This window comes from Elephas maximus, chromosome 17, assembly GCF_024166365.1.
Source record: "Elephas maximus indicus isolate mEleMax1 chromosome 17, mEleMax1 primary haplotype, whole genome shotgun sequence".
Taxonomy (NCBI): domain Eukaryota; kingdom Metazoa; phylum Chordata; class Mammalia; order Proboscidea; family Elephantidae; genus Elephas; species Elephas maximus.
The window spans coordinates 28,713,627-28,726,631 of record NC_064835.1 but is presented as its reverse complement, the minus strand read 5'-3'; the positions used below and the strand labels follow the sequence as shown (position 1 = coordinate 28,726,631).

Sequence of the window (13,005 nt, the reverse complement as noted above, 5' to 3'; positions counted from 1 at the left end):
GTTATGTTGTATGTGCATGTACAAGCAGTTACACACATGGATGTGTAAGTGTAGGCATTTTATAAAAATATCTTTTGTTTACATAAATGGTGGTAGCATGCAAAAAATTGAGGATACCTTAAATTTTTCACTAAATGTATATCTCAAATGTCTTTCCATATGGTCTGTAAAAGGTTATTTTCATGCCTGTTTTAAATAAACCCATTGCTGTCGAGTCGATTCCAATAAACTAAAAAATGAACTAGATAAATGGAACCTCCTAAAAATTAAACACTTATGCTCATTGAAAGACTTCCCAAGAGTAAAAAGAGAACCTACATACTGTAAAAAAAATTTTGGCTATGACTTGTCTGACAAGGGGTTAATCTCTATTTATAGAAGACTTCAACACCCCAACAATAAAAAGACAATCTAATTAAAAAATGGGCAAAAGATATGAATAGGTACTTCACCAAAGAAGACATTCATGTGGCAAACAAACACATGAAGAAATGCTTGTGATCACTAGCCATCAGAGAGATGCAAATCAAAATTAAAACAAGATACCATCTCACCCCAACAATAATGGCACTAATCAAAACAAAACGAGAAAACAACAAATGCTGGTGAGGTGGGGAGATTGGAATTCTTACACACTGCTGGTGGGAATGTAAAATGGTACAACCACTATGGAAAACGGTATGGTGCTTCCTTAAAAAGCTAGAAATAGAAGTACCATATGATCCAGCAATCCCACTCCTAGGTATATACCCCAGGGAAATAAGAGTAGCGACAGGAATAGACATATGTACACCCATGTTCACTGCAGCATTGTTCACAAAAGAGAAAATATGAACACAACCTAAGTGCCCATCAACAGATGATGGATAAACAAATTATGGTAGATACATACAATGGAATACTACATAACGATAACAATGATGAATACGCGAAACATCTCACAACATGGAGGAGCTTGAAGGACATTAAAAACCAAAAAAACTAAACCAGTTGCCATCAGTTTGATTCCTACTCAGAGTGACCCTATAGGACAGAGTAGAACTGCTGCATAGAGTTTCCACAGAGTGCCGGTGGATTCGAACTGCTGACCCTTATGGTTAGCAGCCATAGTACTTAACCACTACGCCACCAGGGTTTCCCCTCACCATGCTGAGAGAAATAAGTCAATCACAAAAAAGTAAATATTGTATAAGACTACTACTATAAAAAAATCAAGGAAAGGGTTACACACACGCACACAAATTCTTTGATGGCTACCAGGAATGAAAAGGGGCGGGAGGGAATATCATCAACTAGAAAAAAAACACGTTAATACTGGTGAAGGGAAAGATTGCACAACAGGCGGGAGTCAGCATAACAGATCCAAGCAAAGGAAGGCACTGAGAGGAACACAAAAATAAAGGGCAATCACAGTAATTACTATAACATAGACAACCCTACAACAATAATATTAACAAATAATAATCTAAGAATGGATATATAGGCGGAGAGGTGTGCTAAAGAGGAGTGGGAGGGAGCGTACCCGCCTGCAGATACAGGTTGGGTTGCAAATATTTCTACCTACATGTTTGTAGGTGGTGCATGTATAGAAATAGAACACACAAGGTCACAGTCAAGGAAACTTCCTAGACATAAGCAAACACTTCACAGTGTGAAGTTACTAGGCTGGAAGGCTGAGGACCAGAGACTCTGGGAATATCTATGTCAGTTGGCATAACATAGTTCATAAAGATAATGTTCTACATCCTACTTTAATGAATAGCCTCTAGGGTCTTAAAAGCTTGCCAGTGACCATCTAAAATACAACTATTGGTCTCATCTTGGCTGGAACAAAGAAGAGTGGAGAAAACCAAAGACTTGAGGGAGCAGTTAGTTTGAAGGACTAACAGACCACATGAACCACAGCCTGCAGTACCCTGAGATCAGAAGTAGTGGTGCCTGGCTACCACCACCAACCAGTCTGACCAGGATCACAATAGAGGATCCCAGGCAGAAAAGGAGAAAAATACAGAAAAAAAATTAGATCCATAAAAAAGACCAGACGTACTTGTCTGATAGAGACTGGAGGGACCCCCAAGACTATGGCCCTTAGATCCTAAGACATCCTTCTAACATGGAACTGAAGCCATTCCGAGAGACAGGCCTTACAAAAGAAACAATAACACCCGGGAGGAACGAGCTCCTTAGAACATTTAATTATATGAGACCAAAAGGGTAAAATGGGGAACCCAGGGTGGAAATGGGGAGAGGCCTGACACATTGAGGGGACTGCAAGCAATGTCTTGGAACATTCTGTGTACAAACTGTTGAATGGGAAAATATTTTGCTTTGTAAACCTTCGCCTAAAGCACAATAAAATATTAAAAAAAAAAAAAAAGATCTACAGTAAATATCCTTTTGCATAGATTATTTTGCACATGTTCAAGTATCTGTAAAATAAATTTTGAGAAATGAACTTGCTAAATAAAAGCATATATGGATAGGCAGTTTTGAAAGATAATATCAAACTGTTCTCCATAATTTTTTACATTTACACTCTCACCAGCAATGTATAACAATGTTTATTTCCCCATACCATCTCCGATGCAAGGCATTGTTGATTTTTAAAAAAATCTTTGCCAATCCTGTAGGTTTCAAAAGCATCTTTTAACCTGTATTTCTTTTATTAGGAGTGAAGTTGGCATCTTTTCATATGTTCAGGAGCCATTTGAATTTGCTTTTCTGTATATTGACTTGTGACTGATTGTCTTTTGTCCATTTTAAAAATTAGATTCTTGATCTTTTTTCTTGATTCGTAGGCAATCTTTATATGTTAGGGACATTAGTATTTTACCTGTGGTATTTTTTTTGTGGGTTATGGAGGAGTCCCTGGGTGCTGCATGTGGTGAAGCGCAGCTACTAAGGTTTCTTGTAACCTAACCTCAGAAGCCCTGCTGTAGCACTTCCACAGATTCCCAGAGGCAGCCCAGATTCGAGGGAAGGGGGACTACACCAGAGCATGAGTGCTAGGAGGTGTGGTTCACTGGGGACCATCTTTGGAGATTGACTACCAAATACCCCTCTCAATTATTCATGGGTTAAACAAAATGCCACTCCCTCCCCCCCACCCCCCCAAAAAATTCTGTACAGGTGCCATTCCAGAACCCACTGCCGTCGAATCAATTTCAACTCATGGTAGAATTACCGCATAGGGTTTCCAAGGAGCTGCTGGTGAAATCGAACTGCAGACCTTTTGGTTAGCAGCCTGAGCTCTTAACCACTGAGCCACCAGGGCTCTGCCCTGGACCGTCAGAATTGAACTATATGCAGTTTACAGTATTGATTTATTCAACATCTGTAGAACCCTGCATCGAACAATTAGAGACTACATATTTTTTTCCCAAGCATGCATGGAATATTTTAACAATAGACCATCCAGTCCACTAGGCCCTAAAACAAGTCTTGTATTTCAACATATCAGTATTGTCTTTAGTGCAATTGATTGGTAAGTTAATAATACAGAGATGTTTTTTAAAAAATCACCATGCACTTGGAAATTTAGATCGTAATGAAAATTTAAAATACTTTGAACTGAATGATAATGAAAATGCCACAGATTAAGTTGTGTTGGATATGGTAAAAATGGACCTTAGAATGAAATTTATAGCCTTAAATGTCTATAAAAGAAAATTAGTAAGAACAGCAGAATAAATTCAAATACAATAGAAGAAAGGAGATAATAGAGATAAGAGCAGAAAGCAACTAAATAGAAAATGAAAATAAAATAGTGAGGCTTAGTAAAGATAAAAGTTGTTTTTTTGTAAAATCTAATAAAATAGAAATCTTCGGCAAAATTAACCGAGAGAAAAGAAAGCATGTGTAAATAAACAACATTAGGAATAAAAAGGACCTCTAAAGCACGAGTCTTATAGAGATTAAAAATAATCAGCTAGGACTGTGATAAACTTTATGCCAATAATTTACAAATATAGGCAAAAATGGACAAATTTTTAGGTAAATATTACTTGGCAAAGCTGACTTAAATAAGTAAAAATTTCTGGTAGTCCTACAACTATGAAAGAAACAGAGTTAGGCGTTAAAAAATCATTCCATTAAGAAGACACCAGTCCAGATGGTTTTATGAGGGCTCTGCTAAACTTTCCAGTAACAGATTATTTCAAATATTGTACAGACTCTTCCAGAGAAAAGGAAAAGATAGTATACTCCCCAGGTAGTATATATGTGTATAAAACATATATATGTACATACATACATATATAAAAAAATATCATATATAGCCGTACATATTTTTTGGTTGTTTTTGCTGTTGTTCAGGCAGTATAGTCTTGATTCTACAATTACAAAAGGATGGGACAAGAAAGGAAAACTAAAGGCTGGTCTCAGTTATGAACACAGGTGCAAAAATCCTGAAAAGATTTAGCAAGCCAGCAATGTATGAAAAACAAAATAGAGCCACCTCCAGAATCCATTAGAGAATTTAAAATGTTGGTCATCCTTCTTATTGAATAAAGGAGAAAAACAATATGATCGTCTCACTAGAGGCAGAAAAACAGTTGATGTAATTCGATACCTATTCATGTTAGATACTCAGAAAAATAGAAATAGAAGATAACTTTCTGAACTTGATGGAGAATAACAAACTTACAAGAAACATCATTTTTAATGGTGAAATGCTGGAAGCTTTCCCTTGAAAATCTCTTCTATACATGATTGCACTGGAGGCCCTAAATAGCATAAAAAACAAAAAACAAATAAAAGATCTATGAATAAGAAACTACATTTTTCTTAATTTACAGATGGTACGATTGTCAACATAGAAAATTCCAAATAGTTTGTTGGCAAATTACTAGAAATGATAAGCGTGTTTAGCAAGGTGCTAGATGAAGACCAATTAACAAGAATTAGTTGACTTTTTATATACCGGCAACAAAAGGAAAATATAATTAAAAAATTATCTTTTTATTTAAGAAGACGTGGAAAGGTCCGCTAGTTCATGGATACCCAAATTCAGTATCATACAGTTGTCAGGCCTTTCTAAAGTTGTTCTGTAGATTCATGTATTTACAATTCATCCATTTACAATCCCATTAGAATATTTTGAGGACCTGGACAAATTGAGTCTAAAATTTATGTGGATGATCAAGGCCCAAGAATGGCTAACACGCCTAAAAGAAAAAGAAAAAGAACATGGAGGACTTGCTTTACCAGATATTAAGGCTTATAAAAAGTCTATAGTAAATGCAAGTATTGGTGCAAGAACACATTTCAAAATAGAAACTGCCCAAAAGACATTTGCACATAATGACTTGACTGAGGTGATATTGCAGGATCATAAGAGGAGATCAATTTCAAGTAACGATGTGGGCTAATTAGTTATCGCAATGGAGAAAAAAGTGGAATTAAATCTCTAACTCACATCATATACGAAGGTGAATTGCCAGTGGATTCAATACCTAAATATGAAAGCACAATGTAAAAACTTCTGAGGAAAACACAAGGAAATATATACATGATCTGTGGGTAGAAATTTTTTAACAAAACATTTTAAAATGCTAATTTGTTAAAAGATTGATAAATTTGATTACATTAAAACATTCTCATTATTAAAAGATACCATTAAAAGATGAAAAGAAAAGCAATAAACTGGGAGAAGATACTATTAACATATACAGCTAACAAAAGAATAAAACCCATTGCCATCAAGTTGATTCTGACTCATACTGACCCTATAGGACAGAGTAGAACTGCCCCATAGAGTTTCCAGGGAGCGCCTCTTGGATTCAAATTGCCGGCATTTTAGTTAGCAGCCGTAGCTCCTACCCACTATGCCACCAGGGTTTCCAACAAAAGAATAGTATCCAGTATATATAAAGAACTTCTCTGAACCATTAAGAAAAAGATAAATGACCCAATAGAAAAATTGACAAATGGTATTTCACAGAGGAGGAAAAATATGAATGGAACATAAACACATGAAACAATGTTCAGCATCTTAAGTACTCAGGGAAATGCAGGTTATGATCAGTGAGATACCATTTGACTTTGACTGGATTGACAAAATTTCAGAAGATGTGTGATACCAAGTGTTGGTTGGCTTTGTTAAACTTAGGAATTCAACTTCAGTAGGAGTGGGAAAAGAGAAGTACTGGAGGAAACGTCATTTGTGTTGAGTATTCCATTTTCAGGTCACCTGAAAATATTCCCAGAGAGGACCTGGGACCGAAAGGAAAAAGTTGGTGTCACTTTAGTTTTGAAACAAAAAATATTGTTTATGTGTGTGGTAAGAAATATGCTTATCACCTTATACTTAGATCCACCCTCCCCATCCAGGCTTTTTTGAAATCAGATTTTTTTTTCCCCCTGGAGTTGACTGTTTTCTTGAAGGAATGCTATTTAGCTTTAGGCTTCTTTATACCTTTTTCACATTTAAAGCCCAAGGTTTTGGCTTCACGTGTTCTATATTTACAGCAGTCAAATATGTATAGTATACCTTTTGGAAAGTTCTCAGTGTATTTCGTTACGTACATTTCCTTCTTTCTGAAGGACAATACACCTACATAGGAAATGTCTTGTGTCCCCAAATTAAGAAAAAATCTACCTTATATTGACATCTTTAGTTGGTGAAAGTTGGAAAGGGGGAATATCTTTGTTCTAATCATTACTATGACGTTTATACAATAGTATGAAATTATTTTGCATTGTATATACTATAATGTTCTTAATGTTTTGTATGTGAATTACTTTTTTAATAGACAGTGGATTCAAGCCAGTTATAATTACAGCGCCAGCAAGTGCAAAGGTGGTAGATGGAGACATTGTTACTTTGTCCTGCAATGCCACTGGACTGCCAGTTCCAGTCATTCGTTGGTATGACAGCCATGGGTTGATAACCAGCCATCCGTCTCAAATCCTTAGATCTAAATCCCGAAAATCACACTTAGTGAGACCCGAGGCCGTTAACCTGGAGCCTGTCTACTTCATCATGTCCCGAGCTGGCTCAAGCTCTCTCTATATTCAGGCTGTTACTCAGGAACATGCTGGGAAATATATCTGTGAAGCTACAAATGACCATGGCACCGTGTATTCAGAAGCATTCATCACAGTTGGTGAGTTGCCATTAGTGTTTCTTCTCAGTTGAGTGGTGTTCCTTTATCGTAGTGGAGAAAGGATTTTGAAATATATTTTAATGAATCCAGCAATCTCTAAATGATTTATATTTTTTTCAGACAGCAGTGAAATGAAGAGCTGTACTTTGTTACTTGGCCTTAGGTGAATCAGATGAATCTTGGTCATCGGTTTTGATGTGTTTGTGAAGCTTCTTGTTATCATTTAGAAAGCTCTTATTTGGGAGCAAGTTCAAGATATGACCTCCTTTTGTGACTACTGCTTTTAGTTTTCTAAGCTACTGAAAATGTCCTTGCAGACATTTTTAGGTAAACCATTGAGAAGTACAGTATTCAAAGTCTAAAGGGTTTGCTTTCATTGAGAATGTAGAGCCGTGGTACTATCAAACAATACTATATGTATATTTCCCCCATCTTATTTTTCTAATGGGCTGCATATTAATTCTTTATATTTTACTGCCTTTTGTTGATAATGACTTAAAAACTTTATGTAATTTTTGAAGTGGTGGTATATAGAATATCAAAATCAGTTCAAATTTGACCTAATTCAAATTTAGACCTAACATTACTGGGCATTTGGAAACCCTGATGGTGTAGTGGTTAAGTGCTCTGGCTGTTAACCAAAGGGTTGGCAGTTTGAATCTGCCAGGCGCTCCTTGGAAACTCTATGGGGCAATTCTGCTCTGTCCTGTAGGGTCGCTGTGAGTTGGAACCGACTCAACAACACTGGGTTCGGTTTTGGTTTTATCACTGGGCGTTTAGAGCAGTATTTCTCAGTAACCAGTCAGTTGGATGGAGACTCTCACCATATTTGTCTTGTGAGAGGCAGGCTGTTGTGGAGCAGTACTGCCCTTAGTCCTGGGCCTCTGCTTTAGAGGATTTTGTGCAGCCCTCTTCTACCTGGGTCCTCAAGTTCCCACAGGTCAAAGAATCTATGAGATTTAAGAGACTATGCTTACTGGGAGCCTGAGCCCCATGCTCCTCTTTCTAGACAACAGGTCTGGGGCCCCAGAGTACCCTGCTTTAATTAGTTCAGCCTGGTTCCATACAGGTCTTTTTTCTTGGTCCATCTTCCAGAGGGAGTGGACCACACCACTAGTGTGTGGACACCGTAAACCAAAGGAATGGCCAGGGGGTGGTCTTTTTGCAGGGGAGTGGTAGTGGAGTAGACAGAGCTTAGATGTGTGCGTGGTCTTCCTGTTCTCATGCACACAAGGGCCCTCTAGTTCTCGATGGAGCTGGAGGTAGACATGAAATGAGGAAAGCCAGGGACTTCCATTTATACTCTTGCACTGCTCCACAAATGTTAGAGGGGAGGATAATGGGGAGGGTTAGCATGGAGCCTGTGTTACAATCCTGGCTCTTTTGAGCTGTGTTATCCAGGGCAAGTTCCTGAACTTCTCTGTGCTTGTTTCCTCATCTGTGTAATAAACCACACCAAACCCAGTGCCGTTGAGTCGATTCCGACTCATAATGACCCTATAGGACAGAGTAGAACTGCCCCATAGAGTTTCCAAGGAGCACCTGGTGGATTCGAACTGCCGACCCTTATGGTTAGCAGCTGTAGCACTTAACTACTACGCCACCAGGGTTTCCATCTAGTCATTGGTCTGATACAAGAATTCAAGGAGTTAATACATGTAAAGTCCTTCAAATAGTAGCTGACAACAGAAAGTTTTCAGTAAACACTAAGGATTAAATTGTAATTTTTACTGTGTATTATTAGATTATAGTTACCCCTGTGGTGGTGTTTAGGGAAGGAAGAAATAGTACTGATTTTAGTAAGCTTAAGAATCTTCACCCCCACGTGTCTGTCAGTTTGTCGTACTGTGTGTTGCTGTGATGCTGGAAGCTATGCCACCAGTATTCAGATAGCAGCAGGGTCACCCATGGAGGACAGGTTTCAACTGAGCTTTCAGACAAGACAGACTAGGAAGAAGGACCTGGAGTCTACTTCTGAAAAGCATTAGTCAGTGAAAACCTTATGAGTGGCAGCAGAACATTGTTGCCACCCAGGTTGGAAGGCACTCAAAAAATGACTAGGGAAGAGCTGCCTCCTCAAAGTAAAGTCGACCTTAATGACGTGGATGGAGTAAAGCTTTCAGGACCTTCATTTGCTGATGTGGCACGACTCAAAATGAGAAGAAACAGCTGCAAACATTCATTAATAATCAGAACCCAGAACGTACGAAGCATGAATCTAGGAAAACTGGAAATTGTAAAAAATGAAATGGAACGCATAAACATCAATATCCTAGGCATTAGTGAGCTGAAATGGACTGGTACTGGCCATTTTGAATCGGACAATCATATAGTCTACTATGCTGGGAATGACAACTGGAAGAGGAATGGTGTTGCATTCATTGTCAAAAAGATCTATCCTGAAGTACAACGCTGTCAGTGATAGGATAATATCCATACGCCTACAAGGAAGAGCAGTCAATACGACTGTTATTCAAATTTACGCACCAACCACTAGGGCCAAAGATGAAGAAATAGAAGATTTTTATCAGCTCCTGCAGTCTGAAATTGATCAAACATGCAATCAAGATGCATTGATAATTACTGGCAATTGGAATGCAAAAGCTGGAAACAAAGAGAAAGGATCAGTAGTTGGAAAATATGGCCTTGTTGATAGAAACAATGCCAGAGATCGAATGATAGAATTCTGCAAGACCAACGAGTTCTTCATTGTAAATACCTTCTTTCACCAACATAAACGGCAACTATACACATGGACCTCACCAGATGGAGCACACAGAAATCAAATTGACTACATCTGTGGAAAGAGACGATGGAAAAGCTCAATATCATCAGTCAGAACAAGGCCAGGGGCCGACTGTGGGACAGACCATCAATTGCTCATATGCAAGTTCAAGCTGAAACTGAAGACAATCAGAGCAAGCCCACCAAACCAAACCAAACCAAACCCAGTGCCGTCGAGTCAATTCCGACTCATAGCAAACCTATAGGACAGAGTAGAACTGCCCCATAGAGTTTCCAAGGAGCGCCTGGCGGATTCGAACTGCCAACCCTTTGGTTAGCAGCCGTAGCACTTAACCAGTATGCCGCCAGGGTTTCCAGAGCAAGCCCATGAGAGCCAAAATATGACCTTGAGTATATCCTACCTGAATTTAGAGAACATCTGAAGAATAGATTTGATGTATTGAACACTAGTGACTGCAGACCAGATGCGTTGTGGAATGACATCAAGGACATCATCCATGAAGAAAGCAAGAGGTCACTGAAAAGTCAGGAAAGTAAGAAAAGACCAAGATGGATGTCAGAGGAGACTCTCAAACTTGCTATTGAGCGTGGAGCAGCTAAACCAAAAGGAAGAATTGATGAAGTAAAAGAACTGAACAGATTTCAAAGGGCCTCTCGAGAAGACAAAGTATTATAATGACATGTGCAAAGTGCTGGAGATGGAAAACCAAAAGGGAAGAACATGCTTGGCGTTTCTCAAGCTAAAAGAACTGAAGAAAAAATTCAAGCCTCAAGTTGCAATACTGAAGGATTTCATGGGGAAAATATTAAATGATGCAGGAAGCATCAAAAGAAGATGGAAGGAATACACAGAGTCATTATACCAAAAAGAATTAGTCGATATTCAACCATTTCAAGAGGTGGAATATGATCAGGAACCGATGGTACTGAAGGAGGAAGCCCAAGCTGCTCTGAAGACATTGGCGAAAAACAAGGCTCCAGGAATTGATGGAATATCAATTGAGATGTTTCAACAAACAGATGCAGCGCTGGAGGTGCTCGCTCGTCTATGCCAAGAAATATGGAAGACAGCTTCTAGGCCAACTGACTGGAAGAGATCCATATTTATGCCTATTCCCAAGAAGGGTGATCCAACCGAATGTGGAAATTATAGAACAATATCATTAATATCACCCACAAGCAAAATTTTGCTGAAGATCATTCAAAAATGGTTGTAGCAGTATATCGACAGGGAACTGCCAGAAATTCAGGCCGGTTTCAGAAGAGGACGTGGAACCAGGGATATCATTGCTGATGTCAGATGGATCCTGGCTGAAAGCAGAGAATACCAGAAGGATGTTTACCTGTGTTTTATTGACTATGGAAAGGCATTTGAGTGTGTGGATCATAATAAACTATGGATAACACTGCGAAGAATGGGAATTCCAGAACACTTAATTGTGCTCATGAGGAACCTTTACCTAGATCAAGAGGCAGTTGTTCAGACAGAACAAGGGGATACGGATTGGTTTAGAGTCAGGAAAGGTGCGTGTCAGGGTTGTATTCTTTCACCATACCTATTTAGTCTGTACGCTGAACAAATAATCCGAGAAGCTGGACTATATGAAGAAGAATGGGGCATCAGGATTGGAGGAAGACTCATTAACAACCTGCGTTGTGCAGATGACACAACCTTGCTTGCTGAAAGTGAAGAGGACTTGAAGCACTTACTAATGAAGATCAAAGACCACAGCCTTCAGTATGGATTACACCTCAACATAAAGAAAACAAAAATCCTCACAACTGGACCAATGAGCCACATCATGATAAACGGAGAAAAGATTGAAGTTGTCAAGGATTTAATTTTGCTTGGATCCACAATCAACAGCCATGGAAGCAGCAGTCAAGAAATCAAAGGACACATTGCATTGGGCAGTGTTGAAGAGCAAAGATGTCACCCTGAAGACTAAGGTGCGCCTGACCCAAGCCATGGTATTTTCAATCACATCATATGCATGCGAAAGCTGGACAATGAATAAGGAAGACCGAGGAAGAGTTGACGCTTTTGAATTGTGGTGTTGGTGAAGAATATTGAATATACCATGAACTGCCAAAAGAATGAACAAATCTGTCTTGGAAGAAGTGCGGCCAGAATGCTCCTTAGAGGCAAGGATGGCGAGACTGCGTTTTACGTACTTTGGACGTGTTGTCAGGAAGGATCAGTCCCTGGAGAAGGACATCATGCTTGGCAGAGTACAGGGTCAGCAGAAAAGAGGAAGACCCTCCATGAGGTGGATTGACACAGTGGCTGCAACAATGAGCTCAAGCATAACAAGGATTGTAAGGATGGCGCAGGACCGGGCAGTGTTTCATTCTGTTGTGCATAAATAGGGTCGCTATGAGTTGGAACCAACTCGACGACACCTACCAACAGCAACGGCAACAAGAATCTTCAAATAAAGGAGTTAGTTGAGTATTGTGTACGTTTACACACATATTTGAATACATATTATGTGTGTGTGTGTGTGTGTGTGTATCTGTTCCTCCAAGCAAAAATAAGAGTAGTTCTGCTCAAAATTGCTAGTTGCAAGGTAGGTGAATACAGGAATTGCTTGGGTAGAATTTAGCTCACGTGATTATTTGTGTACATATAGTATATAGAGAGACATAGATGTTACAGTCGTAGCTGATGGAACTAGATATTTTACCCAACTGCCTCACTTTACGTATGAGGAACCTGGGGCCTTTAGACATTACCTGACCTACCTGTGTCCTCACTATGTGTCAGCACTCTTTCCATTACTACCTTTAATTCCCTGTTCCCATTGTGTGGTTTTTCAGCCCCTCCCTGTGTTCTCATCTTTGTTTTTGGGCAGATGTTGCCCTTTTGGTCTCATATAGATGATTGTTCTGTAGAGCACGTTCCTCCCAGTTGTTGTGTTATTGTTTATTTTATACGCCTGTCTATTACTTGAGTGAAAGATGATGAACTACCTTGTTTCTTAACTGCTCTGCATTGGATTAGAAGATCCTTTAGATTTAACTCCCCACCCCAAGTCCAGAACTTCATGACTTGATAAACTCTGTTTTTATTTTTTGTTTTTTATTTTAGCCCCATCAGCTGTGCCCTACCTAAGTGGGTCTGCATTGCCTCTTTTATATGATCTGTAGTAAT

At 39.0% G+C, this 13,005-nt stretch overlaps 1 protein-coding gene across 4 annotated transcripts in view; it reads left to right on the top strand.

Annotated features, from left to right (window-relative positions):
* Window positions 1-13,005, top strand: part of CDON (cell adhesion associated, oncogene regulated) — a 129,020-nt gene that overhangs the window by 56,531 nt on the left and 59,484 nt on the right. For all 4 annotated transcript variants that reach the window (XR_007513578.1, XM_049856452.1, XM_049856451.1 and 1 more), the window contains exon 8: window positions 6,753-7,106. Coding sequence is in view for 3 of the 4 variants with exons in the window: in XM_049856452.1 (XP_049712409.1) it covers window positions 6,753-7,106 (354 nt within the window). In the remaining variant the exon portion in view is untranslated. The remainder of the gene's footprint in view (window positions 1-6,752; window positions 7,107-13,005) is intronic.